The sequence below is a fragment of the Xenopus laevis genome, chromosome 6L (genome assembly GCF_017654675.1).
Source record: "Xenopus laevis strain J_2021 chromosome 6L, Xenopus_laevis_v10.1, whole genome shotgun sequence".
Classification (NCBI taxonomy): Eukaryota; Metazoa; Chordata; class Amphibia; order Anura; family Pipidae; genus Xenopus; species Xenopus laevis.
Window position 1 is genome coordinate 65,569,011 of NC_054381.1, and position 14,833 is coordinate 65,583,843.

Here is a 14,833-nt window from a genome sequence, read left to right on the forward strand (position 1 = left end):
GGAATTTGAAACTTCACCTCAATCAGGATCTGCCAAACAGATTTGCCACATGGCTAAAGTGCTTTTGTACTTTACCCCTAAAAAGACCCATATGAAAGCATGTCCCGAGTGGCCAAGGCATATGGTAAAAGTTATGGCGGTTAGATGAAACCAAGCCAGAACTTAATGACCAAAGTTCAAGCAACAGGTGTGCCAGATATATAACTAGTAATATAAATCAGTAAGATGAGAGCACTGGTAAAGGGGGTCCGAATACTTTTGGAAGAACTTATTTATAACTAAGACAGGGCCAGAACTAGGGGTAGGCAGAAGAAAGAGACACAATGATGGGGGCACAGATCTCTTTTGTCTGCTTAGCCCTACACCAGGCAGCATTGCCCCACTGCAGGTAGTCGCTGCAGCTCCCGCCCCATGATTGCAGGTTACATAAAATAGTCCATATGCAAAACACTACCACAACTAAATAAATTATTTTCATTAAAAAAAAAAATATATACTCTGTTAGATGTATGTGTCATTGGATAATTTTAAAGTGAAAATTGCCATTTTAAATACTAAGGACCAACCCCTGGCTCATATAATTCTCTGTGCTAATACACATACAAACTAAGGACACACATACAAGCTAGGTTACATCACGTTGTCAGAGCCTGGTTGTTCCTACATTTTTACCAGTTAGAGTTGCATTAGTTCCTGTCAAGTAATCTCTAAGGGAACACACAGACGATCATAATATTAGCTGTATAGTGCCCAGGATATAGTTATATACTTCGTACTTTCAATAAAACAGGCAGAGAGAAATGTGGATTTAAAGAAAAAAAAAAAAAACAAGTTTCATTTTTTTTTTTTATAATAACAAATTATAAGGCTAAAACAAAATCATTATTTGAATTACAATGCATGTTCAAACAATTTTACATTTTTTTTTTAATGGTGTAAAGTTTACAAAACAAACTTTTTTTGTTTTTTTAGAATTCTAGCTTCTTGCATTATGCCATTTTGTTTATTGAAATGCAGGAACTAGCTACATTTAGAACAATGCAAAAAAAATAATAAAATAAAGAAATACAAAAAGAAAAAAAGAAATAGATACGCTGATCCTTTCTAATGAATCCATTTATACTTCAGGACCTTCACCTCCAGGCACCAGCTGTAAAAGAAATAAAATTAAGGCAGTAGGTGAATGCATAAAACACTAGATAATGCATAAAACACTAGATAACTGTAGCACACTTGTTTCACATCTGTCAAGCATCTATCATGATGCAAGTCAGATAAACAAATATGTTTTCAGGAATCTACACAAATGATCAAACTGCACATCAGTAGGTTGTTTGTATGTCTCCAGTTATGGTTTGCTAGCCTTCCCAAATGCTGCATTTACTTTCATTGTACATCATCATGGATAACAGGCCTATCCAATTTAAACATAAATCGTTGAATGACCATGGGGCAAATCTCAGTCTAAAAATGTACACTTCAGTGGTAATGAGTAAATTCACATTTACTGGCAAAATCCCATGGGGGGGGTCACAAAATATATTGGGAAACACGATTGTTTCAAGTTGTAGCAGCAAATTGTGGAAATATTTGTTAACTGCATTCATAGTGCAACCACATGACATAATTTTTTACTTGCTTCAATCACTGCCTGGTAAAAGCTTACCATAGTTATGTTATTTCCATTCAGTAATATTTGATCGAGTTTTGTAATTCGCCTTCCTTCCGGTGTGATTTCACTAACAAACAAATCAAGAATGACAGTTTCAGACCTAGCAAAATAATTTTAATTCTACAACACAAACATTATTTCAGTAAAATTATCAAGTTGAGGCTTTCTGTAATGCAAATTAACTTTCTTCCAATCAGTGTCTCACAGATGCCAGTACGTTTGAGTGCACCGCACGCAATTTCAGATGCATTTTACTTAATGCAATTGTTCTTTTACCCACTATGTGTCTATCTCCACTTCGTGTTACAATATATCGCTGGCACACAAGGTAATGGTAGCAAGGTAAAGCCCATGCTTAGAATTTACTGCAGCATGCAATGTTTCAGGGTAAACCCCTTTGTCAAGCATCCTCTTCCTCAGATTGTAAACTCTTAAGTGGAGGGATCTCATTCCAGCTGTGTAATGAAACTCCACACTGTAATGTAAAGTACTGCATATATTTCTGGTGCTATATAAATACAATAAAGTTGAATTCAGTTGTCCGATTACAGGCAGAAAATAACTGCTGATATAGCCTCCCAATCGCCCATATATTGTCCCAATACAACTGCCTTGTCAATTGGGTTTCTATCAAATATTAAATAGGTCAGTCACAAAATCCCATTGTATGCAATTATTGGATCAAGTATTAAACAATTCTTTGTCCGATTTAGCAGCTTAAGAGAACCAAATCACCAAGAGAACCTTTCAGTATAATAAATGTTTGTGTGTAAGTGCTGTACAAAATGCAGAAAAAACGCCAATACCTTAGTATGCTGCAACAGGGGTGATCCCAATTTATTCCATAGTGCTACCAGACACTGCAGTTACAATCAAACGTTTCGGGAACACCTTCAGGGACAGGTGGTCCTGAAAAGTTTGATTGTAACTGCAGTATCTGGTAGCACTATGGAATAAATTGGGATCACCCCTGTTGCAGCATACTAAGGTATTGGCGTTTTTTCTGAATTTGGATTAATTGCTGGCGTATGGCTAGGCCAGTGCCATAGCCTTTTACCCCTTAAACTGAACTTTGTAGTACTGTACAAAAAACATTTCTTTGGCTTCTGATTTTTGAAACTACACAGTTGTCAAGAATAATAAAAAAGTGCATCCTCATGGAAATGTACTTACAATTCTGTAACATCTTCTAACACCATGTCTGAAGAAATGAATCAGGGTTAAAGGGAAAATATCAATTAAAATAAGAGTGCACTGCACGCCACTGCATAGGAACCAATGAGCAGCTAGGTGAACCTAACAGGTCACTAAATCCTGTCTTTGCAGATCTATGGTGAGCTTCAATAAAGAGGCCATTATTAAAGAGAATGGTCATTTTTTGACCAGAGTAAAACCACATAGTATCATTTATTGCTACAAGATTAGAAGAGATTGTCACCCATCCTATAGGTCTCCTTTAAAAGTATGAGCTTCTATGTCCACACAAACGGCCAAAATGCATGAGAGAAAGACACAGGACCTGCAATTGTTTAATTTGACTCTACTCACTAACTACCCCCCCTCCGGGGAGATGCCCCATACTCCATACTTACACCTCTGCGCAGATTCTTCCAGCGAAGTTCCAAGCGTCCATCTTCAGGCTCCTCTGTAAGCTGACTGGGAGATCGGTATTTCTGTGCATGCACAGTTGGAGCAGTTTGCCGGTTTGCACAACTGCGCATGAGCGGAATTACACGGAAATTGACGGTCTTCCAGTCAGCTTATCGAGGACGCAGAAGATGGAAGAATCTGCGCCATGGGGTAAGTATGGGGTATGAAGCATTTCCCCAGGGAAGGGTAGTTAGCCTTGGGGGGAGGAGGGAGGGAGGGAGGTCTACCTGGGGTGGGGGGTGGGTTCCCCACAGGTTGATTTCTCCTTTAACTCTCAGCAGTACTCCAATAGTTCAGCAGTTGGTGGGAAACTACAGGATGTTGTATTCTTAGCACAACTGATGCAATAAAACTCTAAACACAGCCAGACTTAAAGGATACTGACAAAATCATCAAAGCCAAGAAGGGTGCCAACAATTTCTTTATCACTCTTCATAACGATATGGATGCGAGATCCTATGCACTTGTCCACAAGTTCTGCAAGATCGGAAATAAAAAATGAAGAATACAAATAATATACACGTGAAAACAAAAGGTTTTATTTAAAAAAAAATTATATATATATATATTCACAGTTCAAAAGGTGCACACCGTTTACTTCGGTACATACCTGGGTGCCTGCCAAGTTAGGTAGGTACATATATGCAGAAAGGCGGCACTCACAGGGTTTTTTGTTCAAAGGTAAAGAATCTTTATTAATCTCAACGTTTCGATCCCCCACAGGGATCTTAGTCAGAAGTTTTTGTTTGTGTACTCCTGACGAAGATCCCTGTGGGGGATCGAAACGTTGAGATTAATAAAGATTCTTTACCTTTGAACAAAAAACCCTGTGAGTGCCGCCTTTCTGTATGTGTATGTATATATATATATATATATATATATATATATACTTTTTTTTCTTCTGGATTTTACCATGAGATATCAATTTTGCCCACCGGTATCAATATATGATTTAAATGTGCTGCCTCATAAATAGAGCGGCACTTTTCATTCTAAACTACAAACCTGAGTTGGCAGAAAGCATGTCGCATAAAATACTTCTCGGGCAGCGCCATTGCAGATAAAAGCCAATAAGCAACAAAAACGTCTTGCATGGAAACTCCTCATAAATTCCCTAGCGTGCTTACCGAGCGGGAGAAGTTGCGACGAATTGGGAGGCACGGTAGCCGCCATCTTTAGTATTCCTTGCTTTGGATTTCCGCGTGCTTTCGTAATCTCCCGCAGTCACCTTTCTAGCGCAATCGATTGTCGAGCCAATTGTGCTCTCCTGCAGCGCACGCGCTTAAACTTCCTGATTAGGGAAGAGTAATCAACAGACGATCGGGAGGAGGGCTGGTAATATGAGGCGTGGCTAGAATAAAAGCGTCGTACTGCCCTATAGGATAGAGTTCTGAAGAAGCTGGTCGGATGCACTGCCCTTTCAGACTTTTGTGTCAACTATTGCATCGACAACAGCTCTGGAAACGATGACGTTTTTCAGCGTTGTTGTGGACCCTTGCAATCACAATGACGCTAAGCAAATCTCTAATGCAATGCGTCTGACCAATGCAGAACGTGTTGCTTGGAGTCTGGGACCTAGGTATCCCTAGATAGGCACATACAAAGTATATGACTTTTTCCAAGGTTTTTATGCTTTGCAAGTGACCATCTTAAATCCGCCTCGCTCTGGGGCACCTATGATCTTGGAACATAATGGCTGAGGCACAAAGGTACCCCCACTTCAGAGCACCTATTGGTGGCCAGAGTACCCTCTACAAGTTAAAAAAACAATTGGTGGTCAGGGGTCCCCCATTAAAGTTAAAAAATAAATAGTGGTGGTCAAGGGCTCCATAGAAGATTTATAAAACCCCATAGAAGAATAGGGTTGCCACCTGGCCGGTAAAGATTATGGTTGATCCCAATGTTATTAATAGGGAAAAAAGATAAATATATAGGATGGCTGCTATTTTTTCAAGAAAATATGGCAACCCTATAGAAGAATAAAAAAAATTGGTGGTCAGGGGCCCCATAGAATATAAAAAAAAAACACTGGTGGTCAGGTGCTCCATAGAAGATTTAAAAAGCAAACATTGCTTTTCAGTGCAACTTACATTTAAAGTTTGACTTGCAATCTTCTTTTGTCTTAGAGTTGGCAGCTTCTTCTGTGGCTCTGGCTCCTTTTGGCGGCCTAGGCTGTGTCCTGCTTTAAAAATTTAATACAAGCTTTATCATTCTGCAATGAGAAAATTTCTAAATACAATCAATGTAAAATTCTGCATTGTTTCTGAAATAATCAAGTTTATCTTCACTATCTCTCAGTGTCTTCATGCAGAAGACACTGCATGAAGACACATCCAATATATCTTAGGGGTGGGGCTTCCTTTCCTAGCAGATGAATTAAAACTCACTCAAATAACTGATTCCAGTCAGGCCCGGACTGGCAATCTGTGGGTTCTGACAAATGCCAGTGGGCTGCTATAAGGTGCCAAAGAATGTCAGTATTTAGTGGACTGCTGGGGGCTGTTTGGGCCTCTGTGTGGGCTGATTGAGCCTCTGTGTACCTGAAATGCCTATGGACCTATTTTGATTCTCAGTCCAGACCTGATTCCAGTGCAAACAAAATCTAACAAAATAACTGCCTTTTGCACAAATTCTGCTTGTAGAGAGATAGGATTTTTGGTGATATTACTAGTGAGCTCTAATACATCTTCTAGGTAAAAGGAGCCCCCCTAAAAGATATATTGGATCTAATTGTCAATGAATATCTGACACCCAACTCCTGCATGAAGACAACAAAGAGAAACAGATGCCGAGAGAGGGATAGTGAAGATAAACTTGATTATTTCATAAACAAACAGAATTTTTAATTGCATTTAGAACGTTTCTCATTTCATTATGATGAAGCTTATATCAAATTTTCATTTTTGCTATAGATCCCCTTTAAGGGGGGCCCAGCTAATCCAGGAAGTGCAGCACAACCCCAGGCTCCCTTTTAAATTTGAAATGTAAACTGTGGTGTGCCTAAAAATTGGCATCTAAAGGGAATATACTTTATCCAATATATCCAGTTTATACTGTATCGCTGTATTCATTTTTTGTAGGGTAGTGTTAAATTAAAAATGCATATATACTTTTTTTAACTTGCAGGACAAGAAAAGTCAAACAACCTGGACATTCCCAATATGTAAGGAACCCCTTTGTGACTTCAGTAGCTAACCTACATTCCTAGTACATGGGTTTATGTTCTTTAGAGGCATGACACCATTTGGCTGCTCTTCCAGGTGTTGAACATTACATGAACAACATAGTGTGTAGAGTGCTATGGATAAGAAACATTTTTAACCTCTTTATCACGGTTTGTTTTTTATTTTAACTTTAGAAATTGGGCATTTACAGGTTTACTGCTACAAGGTACAAAAAGTTTTTTTTTTATAAGTAGCACTTCTATGCAAAATCAAAATTTCTGGTCACTGTGTTACATTTGCTTTCTAAGGGCTCTTACACATGAGCGTTCTGACCTGCGCTCCCCTGCGTTCCGTTTTTTGGCGTTCAGCCGCAGGGGAGCGCAGGAATAGACGCAAGTCATTATTTGAAATGGGGCTGTACTCACTCAGGCGCGTGTAGGCGCCGAACGCAGGTTCAGACGCAACATGCTGCATTTTTCCTGCGTTCGGCGCCTACACGCGCCTGAGTGAGTACAGCCCCATTTCAAATAATGACTTGCGTCTATTCCTGCGCTCCCCTGCGGCTGAACGCCAAAAAACGGAACGCAGGGGAGCGCAGGTCAGAACGCTCATGTGTAAGAGCCCTAAAACTCAGTGTTTTGGAACCAATTGTTTAATAATCTAGAACTCAATAGTCTGAATGCCGTATCTTCAGAACCAACACCAATGTCTTGGTTCCTAGAAGTGGCTATGCAAATTGCCAGTCCACTTAGAAACTCTCTGTATAAACTAACCCCTCCCTAAGACTTAAAGATATTACTAACTTGAAGCAGACTGTTTTAGCACAACTTTTTGGTAATACTGACTAGTTCCCATGGATTTTCAGCTATGGATGTCAGCATCCCTTTAAATTTATAGATTGGGGTATTTACAACTTTTGGTTTGTAATATCATGAATTACCTAAGGAATGCACAACAGATCTACTATGTAAAATAGAAAAGGCTTAAGAGAACAGGTTATATTAGTTACAGACTTACCAACTTGCTTGTTATACACCTGATTGTCTTTATTCTTGATTTGACTAAGAACTACTTTTGGTTTGGTGACTGGTATTATTAGCAACATCAGTGGGGGTGGCAGTTGCTCTGTCTCATGTGCCAATTTGTAAACATGCTGGGAAAGTGGTTGTTTTTTTAACCCTTAAGCTACCATAAGTTGTAAAATATACCTAGGCATAAGGGTAAGGACACACTGGACGATTTGTCGCCAACGTTTTAAAAAAGTAAATCTCGGCGACAAGACGATCGTCTTTTTTGAACAGACGATTCACAGCGACTATGGGCACAGAGTGATTTGTATCCCATTACTCTGTGCGGTACGTGCTCCACCCAATCCGGAAACGGTTTGTGCTTCCCGCTGTAACCTGGCGTCTTTGCGTTCTTGCGTCATTGCGTTTGCATTGTAATTTGAATACAATTGCTGCTACTTATCTGTATGTGTGTGCGTGTCTAGGAGATTTCAGTGCTTTTCTAAGTACATGCTATTTCTGATAAATTGCTCGGAAAAGGGTCTCAGTGCGTTTTGGAGCTACAGGCGATTCACAAATGCGCTGTGGGCACAGCTGGCGTCTTTCATTTGGTTTTGTTCAGAGACAAAACGAGCGATATGTCCCCGCGATTTGCTTTTTAAAAACGTTGGCGACAAATCGTCCAGTGTGTCCTTACCCTAAAACACTGTGCCTGCCACAAGTTTGTAAATGTGATTATTTGCAGCAATATCCCCCTTGGAAATGTTCAACTGGCTTTAATAATACCTAGTCCAGCACATTTTTGCTTGATCCTGTTTAAGTGATAATGGTGGAGCTCAATTGCATCGTGCTGCACTCCAGCATCTTCTGCCTACTCCTAGGTAAGTCTTATGGTCCCCATAGACCTGCAGATCTATATAAGATTTTTTGTAATCGTACGACCGACGATATTGGTTAAACGATCGTTTATAGATAAGATCTGTCCATCAGCGAAAACGATCATTTTCAGCGATATCGTCCCGCGACAGCCCAAAACCGGAAGAGGATATGACGTGCGATATCGTCCCGCAACAGCCCAAACCGGAAGAGGATATGACGTGTATGCTTTCGTTAAACTGCTTTTCCACGAACGTTCCTTTGTGTTACATTCATTCGACGCGCTGAGTCCATTCGGATCTCTTTCACCGATCGTTCGTGACGATGAGCATATTTATGGATGATAGCAGGAGGGCTGCACTAGCTATACTGCTACTAACCTCCATAAAGCAGAAGAAGAAGAGGAAAAGATCAATTTGGAGCAAACAGTGGTTATTACACCGCCATAAATTTTCTCATATGGGACTTCTGAAAGAACTGAAAGAAAATAATCCAGATGATTTCAGAAATTACCTACGGATGTCTGACTCAAATTTTGAACACCTATTTGAAGCAATTCGACCAGCCATTACCAAACAAAATACGTGTATGAGGCAGGCCATCTCGCCAGAACAGAGACTCATAGCAACACTACGTTATCTGGCAACTGGGAGAACATTGGAGGATCTTAAGTTTTCAACCGGCATTTCTGCACAAAGTCTAGGCCGAATCATTCCGGAAACATGTAATGCAATTATTGAGGCAATGAAAGCGGAATATCTAAAGGTAATTAATTAATTAAAAAAACGTTATTTTAAACAGTTTATTTAAAATACTTTGTACTACAAGTGCACTGCAATGTGAACACATAAATAACAATATGAACCATTAAAATAACAAAAAACTATAAATATATAAAAACAGATACCAATAATAATAATAATAATAAAAGTGCAAAACAGTGTTTGGTTGTGTAAATAAGTAGTAGTTACAAATTTTCATACTGTGTGCTTTCATGTGGTGTCGGTGGGTATTGTGAGGAGTTTGCCACTGGTGGGTAAAAACTGTGAGCAGGGGAGTACCAGGATGGTTGTGGGTATTGTATTGATGTCGGGTTATGGTCATTAATTGTGGTATAGTCTGATAGTTTTTTCATCAGGCCTTTCTGTAGCACTTGCGTGATCATGTTTTCAGCAAACAAGCGCTGTTCTTCTTCCATACGCCTCAGTTTAGAGGCAACAGTAAATGCAAATGCATCATGTTCATCTGTTCTTTTGGATAAAAGAGAAGCAGCATCAGTTATTAATTTCTGTGTGTTGTCATCAGTTTGTAGTCTTTTCCTTTTTTTCCCCTTTTCGCCAAGGTTGGGTCGGTTGGGTGTGTGTGAAACTTCTGTAGTGCTTGCCTGTTGTGTAGAATCCAAAGAACTGGTGTTGACACTTGTCTGAAAAAAAATAATTTAACAATGGTTTTACATGTGTTTTTCAGTTTCCAGAAAGTGCTGAAGAATGGAAAGCCATAGCAAAGCAGTTTGAAGACTATTGGAATTTCCCAAACTGTGGAGGGGCCATTGATGGAAAACATGTTCGAATACAACCTCCTGCCAACTCAGGATCCTACTATTATAATTATAAAGGATACTTTAGTATTGTGTTAATGGCAATAGTAAATGCCAAATATGAATTTATAATGGTGGATGTTGGGAAAAATGGAAGAGTATCAGATGGAGGAGCCATAGAACAGACTGTCTTCTATCAGAAGCTAAAGAACAAAGAAGTACAACTACCTACAAATAATGAAACTACAGAAGGTCTAAACTTTGTATTTGTTGCAGATGAGGCCTTTGCACTGCAGGAACATATTCTAAAGCCATTCCCGGTCAAAACACTGACAAAGCAAAGGAGAATATTTAATTACAGACTATCACGGGCAAGACGTGTTGTAGAAAATGCATTTGGAATTCTTGCTAATCGATTTAGAGTCTTCCATACAGCCATTACTCTCTCACCCGCCAAGGTAGATCTTGTGGTTTTAACATGCTGTGTTCTACATAATTTCCTACGGCGTACCAATGGAAATGTTTATATGCCAAATAACATGGTGGACAGAGAAGACATTGAGTATTGCTCTCTTGTTTATGGGGACTGGCGATCAGACCCAAATGCAATGCTGCAACTACAAGCTGGTGGTACACGTAATGCTAATGTGGATGCTAAAACAAACAGGGAAAACTATGTAGATTATTTTAATGGACAAGGTGCAGTGGATTGGCAAGATGCAATGATCTGAATTGATACTACAAAAGAACTATGGCACAACAACCATAATATATAAAAAATATATAAAACATAATAAATGAGCATTTATTAATGAATTGTTTGTGTGTGTGTCTTTACCTGAGACTGGGTCTCTGTACTGGTCTCTGTACTCTCAGTTGACTCAGTTGTTTGTGTTGCTGGTGCTTCAACATCCACATATGTTTCATTGTGGTTTTCAACTGAAGATAAATTTGAATTTGAATACCGTGCTACTTCTTGATCTACTGTAAACAAAAGTAGATCAAAGTACCACAGTTTGGGGACATATATATCATCTGCCGAGGCTCCAGATTTTTTTGAGGCCTGCACTTTGTTTAGTTCTTTTCTGAAAACTGTTCTTAAGTTAGAAATTTTGCTTTTGACAAAAGGTACATCTGCAGTTGGGCAGACAGTTCGGCAAAGTGTGACAAGTTGTTCATATGCCTTTTCTCTTTTGTTCCTGTTGGAGTAGTCATCTGACTTAACTTTCCATAAAGAGGGTAATGTTTGGTACAATTCAATAAATTCACGAAGAAAGTCAGGTTTCAGAAATTTGTCACTTGGCATATTGTCCAAACACACAGTCTGCAAGACAAGAAAACAGTATGTTTGTTAACTAATAATAATGGGAGGTTAAAACGTTCGTTACAAAAGAACATTCGTGCTAAACTTACCAGATGTTTCTTGTGTTAACGAAAAAATACGTCGTCGACCGAAGAGACCCAGCCAGCACACAAAAGAAATGCGCAACAAGCGCGCGAACGTTCGTTTGTACAACTGGAAAACTACGTCGACGACCGAAGAGAACCAGCCAGCACACAAAAGAAATGCGCAACAAACGCGCGAACGTTCGTTTGTATACCACGGTAACTATAGGCTCCTCCCACTTCCGGTCGGATTCCATTACGTTCAGACAGAAGAGCAGGTACAGCAGGCAATGATGGAAGAGGAGAGAGACAGGAGGAAGGCAACACCTATGAGCAAAACTGAAATGACCTACATGGTGGCTGCTTTTGACAGGCAAGACTATGACTGCAGGCTGGCACATTACACAAGACCTAATACAAGAAAGAACGCCATTTTGGAGAAAGTTATAGAAGGTCTGCAGAGAAGATATGGCATCACACGATCCAAAGATCAGTTGAGGAAAAGATGGTCAGACCTGAAATTACGAGAGAAGGAGCAGCTGACAGCAATAAGAAAGATCATAAAAAAAAGTAAGTCGTTATTTAGGTGCTATTATAGTTTGTGTGTACTTTTTGTATCTGTGGGTGTGTGTCTATACATATATAAATGCTGTTATATGTGTGTATATATATATATATATATATATATATATATATATATATATATTCAAGAACATTTTTATGCATGGGGTATGTATATGTAGTACATCTATTAATAAGTCTATTATCTATAAAAATCCACATCCATTTAATTGCAGAGGACAAACGACGGGTTTTGAAAACTGCACAACTTAAAATGAGATCTCAAGCATCAAAGAAAATGATACCAGAGGCTAATAACAATATCGCTGTTGATGATGAAGACACAATTAAAGAGACAGCAGTAGTGGATCTGTCGGACATAGAGCTAGATGCAGAGGAAAATCCGTGTGAAAATGTACCTGTTTGTCCTGCAAATGAACAAATGCTTTCTGTGCCTCCAAATAGTCCAGTTTACCCGGTCACAAGTACAGGTATGTATCTCTACTTTTATTTGTACATTAACCTTGTACACATTTACAAGTTTGCACTCAAAATTGTATTTTATGTTGTTTTACCCACAGAGGAGCATGCTGACCTGCTATATGGCCCCACCCAGCAGCAGACAGTACCAGCAACAGAGCAGCTATTTCTGGATGCAGCAGCAGACAATAAAGTCGGTGAAGAAAATGTGCAAGACATTCTTGACAGAATTGAAACATGCAAAGCTGCCATTACTAATTTGAAGCAAGGTTTAGGTGCCATTTTAGAGATGGTGGAGGCAATACAAAGTAAAGTTGCAGCTCTAAAAAAATAATTATCCATAAAAATTTCTTCTTTTTACCTTAAGGAAAGGATGTTGTGTCCTATGGGCCAGTTTGTTCATTTTTCATTTTTATCTCCAAGATGTTCAATAATGTGCTATGGACAAGATTGTCCTTTTGTCTTTTTTCCCAATTTTATCTCCAAGTCTTTCTTCTTTATATGCCTCTTTTGATAACATAATATAGGATGTTCAATAATGTGCTATGGACAAGATTGTCCTTTTTTTTTCAATTTTATCTCCAAGTATTATTTTGTGAAGCAGCACTCACCTCTCCTCTGTATATATATATATATATATATATATATATATATATATATATATATATATATATATATATATATATAAAATCGAGGCCTATATATATAATGCTCAATAATGTGCTATGGACAAGATTGTCCTTTTTTCTTTTTTTCCAATTTTATCTCCAAGTCTTTCTTCTTTATATGCCTCTTTCGATAACATAATATAGCATGTTAATAATGTGCTATGGACAAGATTGTCCTTTTTTTTCAATTTTATCTCCAAGTATTCTTTTGTGAAGCAGCACTCACCTCTCCTCTGTGTATATATGTGTATATATATATATATATATATATATATATATATATATATATATATATATATATATATATATATATATATATATATATATATAATCCTATATGTTAACAAAAGAGGCCTATATATATAATGCTCAATAATGTGCTATGGACAAGATTGTCCTTTTTTTCAATTTTATCTCCAAGCACTCACCTATCCTCAGTGTGTGCATATATATATATTAACATCCTATGTGTTAACAAAGAGGCACATATATATTATGTTATATAATGTGCTATGGACATGATTGTTCCAATGTCAATGTGTTCTTTTGAATGCTTACTGCATACATATATATGACTGTTCTTGTTATTATTGAACATGCAAAAAAAAACATTAAAAAAATTTTTTACTTTGTGTACTATTTGCTTTTTTGTGTTTTATGAATGTAATAAGAACGATCGTTCGTTGCCAGTGTCACACAAGCACCTCCCCACACATGCGCAGTTTACAAATTGTAAACGACAGCAATCTGTCTGTCCCATCAATGGGCAATTTTCATCGTTAGACGACGAAAATTTTTTACCCTGCCTGATCAATTCCCCAACCGATGTCGGCCGAAAAATCGTAAGATGTACGATCGTTCGAATCCCACTAACCGCACGATAATTTGACGGATTGGTCGGACTGCACTGAAATCGGTCGTTCACCAAAGAAGAATCGTTGCGTCTATGGCCAGCTTTACACAAATATCCACATTTTACACTAGCATGCATTTTTGTGAGACTGGGGGCTTTTCTATAACTTTTGAAAAGTATGCAGCCGCAGAGTCTCCTGAATGCTCAGTACCTCTATTGCTGAAATGGATTTCTAGATGGATTAAATGCAGCTTTATTTTCACGGTTTTGATGAAATTAATTGTAGAATTTTAAACACTTCAAAAAGAGAAGTTTTCTGTATGAAAACTGGTAACAGTTACTGTGAACTAGCGACTGCTAACTAATTAGGGCCCACTTATGCATTCCCCTAATATGAGTTTAAAACCCCCAGCCAGTCCAAAATAGCTCTTGTAGATAACAGGCCCTGTGAAAGCAGTTGGTCAAAAGGGATGTTAGGTATCTGAGAACTAATGGATGTGTTTGTTTTGATGCAGCAGGTCGAAAATATCAACAATTGCCATGGGAACTTAACTCAGTTTATCCAATGCAAATGAAATTAACTTTATTAGACGCTTATAGGGCAGGGAATGACGCATTGAAAAGTATTTGAGAAAAGTCTGCACAAATACGCCAGGGTAGTAACGATTTGTCTCAATTACAACACTAAGATACTGTGAGGCGAATATTCTTTGCTATTATGCCAGGAAGGCTGTTACAACATGCGGACATACGAAGCGAATAGTTTCTGCTAAAATGCGACATTTTGCCTCGGCTAACATACGCCGAGGTAGCGTGGGCAACAACTAGTACAATGTGCCCGGCCATAGAGTAAAACCGCATGGATCTAAAGCTCTTCCAAACACCTTTCTGTATCGTGCTAAACTATGACCTCAATCGCTATGCGTCCCCCGTTTTGCGCAACAGCCAATCAGGAGACTACTTGTCGATGACGAGTCAC

General features: G+C 38.6%; 4 protein-coding genes and 1 long non-coding RNA gene across 7 annotated transcripts; 2 read left to right on the forward strand and 3 right to left on the reverse strand.

Moving 5' to 3' along the window:
• Positions 1-828: 828 nt before the first annotated feature.
• On the reverse strand, positions 829-4,507 carry lsm5.L (LSM5 homolog, U6 small nuclear RNA and mRNA degradation associated L homeolog). Of its 2 annotated transcripts, none has more exons than XM_018266583.2 (5): positions 4,328-4,467; positions 3,704-3,799; positions 2,846-2,873; positions 1,667-1,739; positions 829-1,150 (listed from the first exon to the last, which is right to left on the reverse strand). In XM_018266583.2, the coding sequence occupies exons 1-5, from the start codon at positions 4,344-4,346 to the stop codon at positions 1,118-1,120; spliced, it is 249 nt and encodes an 82-aa protein (XP_018122072.1). In that variant the 5' UTR covers positions 4,347-4,467; the 3' UTR covers positions 829-1,117.
• A 3,873-nt stretch (positions 4,508-8,380) lies between these two features.
• LOC121394638 (protein ANTAGONIST OF LIKE HETEROCHROMATIN PROTEIN 1-like) lies at positions 8,381-10,722 on the forward strand. The gene is made up of 2 exons (XM_041566134.1): positions 8,381-9,134; positions 9,837-10,722. Exons 1-2 carry the CDS (start codon positions 8,694-8,696, stop codon positions 10,635-10,637), a joined length of 1,242 nt encoding a protein of 413 aa, XP_041422068.1. The 5' UTR covers positions 8,381-8,693; the 3' UTR covers positions 10,638-10,722.
• LOC121394640 lies at positions 9,213-11,212 on the reverse strand. Its single transcript, XM_041566137.1, has 2 exons — positions 10,745-11,212; positions 9,213-9,792 (listed from the first exon to the last, which is right to left on the reverse strand). The coding sequence occupies exons 1-2, from the start codon at positions 11,210-11,212 to the stop codon at positions 9,337-9,339; spliced, it is 924 nt and encodes a 307-aa protein (XP_041422071.1). The 3' UTR covers positions 9,213-9,336.
• Positions 11,213-11,387: 175 nt separating this feature from the next.
• Positions 11,388-12,932, forward strand: LOC121394639. Of its 2 annotated transcripts, XM_041566136.1 has the most exons (3): positions 11,388-11,862; positions 12,090-12,344; positions 12,435-12,932. In XM_041566136.1, exons 1-3 carry the CDS (start codon positions 11,388-11,390, stop codon positions 12,665-12,667), a joined length of 963 nt encoding a protein of 320 aa, XP_041422070.1. In that variant the 3' UTR covers positions 12,668-12,932. The 2 variants fall into 2 exon arrangements, with proteins under 2 accessions (XP_041422070.1, XP_041422069.1); XM_041566135.1 differs by having other exon boundaries at positions 12,090-12,932.
• A 1,058-nt stretch (positions 12,933-13,990) lies between these two features.
• On the reverse strand, positions 13,991-14,807 carry LOC108719005. Its single transcript, XR_001936127.2, has 2 exons — positions 14,603-14,807; positions 13,991-14,335 (listed from the first exon to the last, which is right to left on the reverse strand). It is a non-coding gene; the product is annotated as an uncharacterized LOC108719005 (long non-coding RNA).
• Between the last annotated feature and the right edge of the window lie 26 nt (positions 14,808-14,833).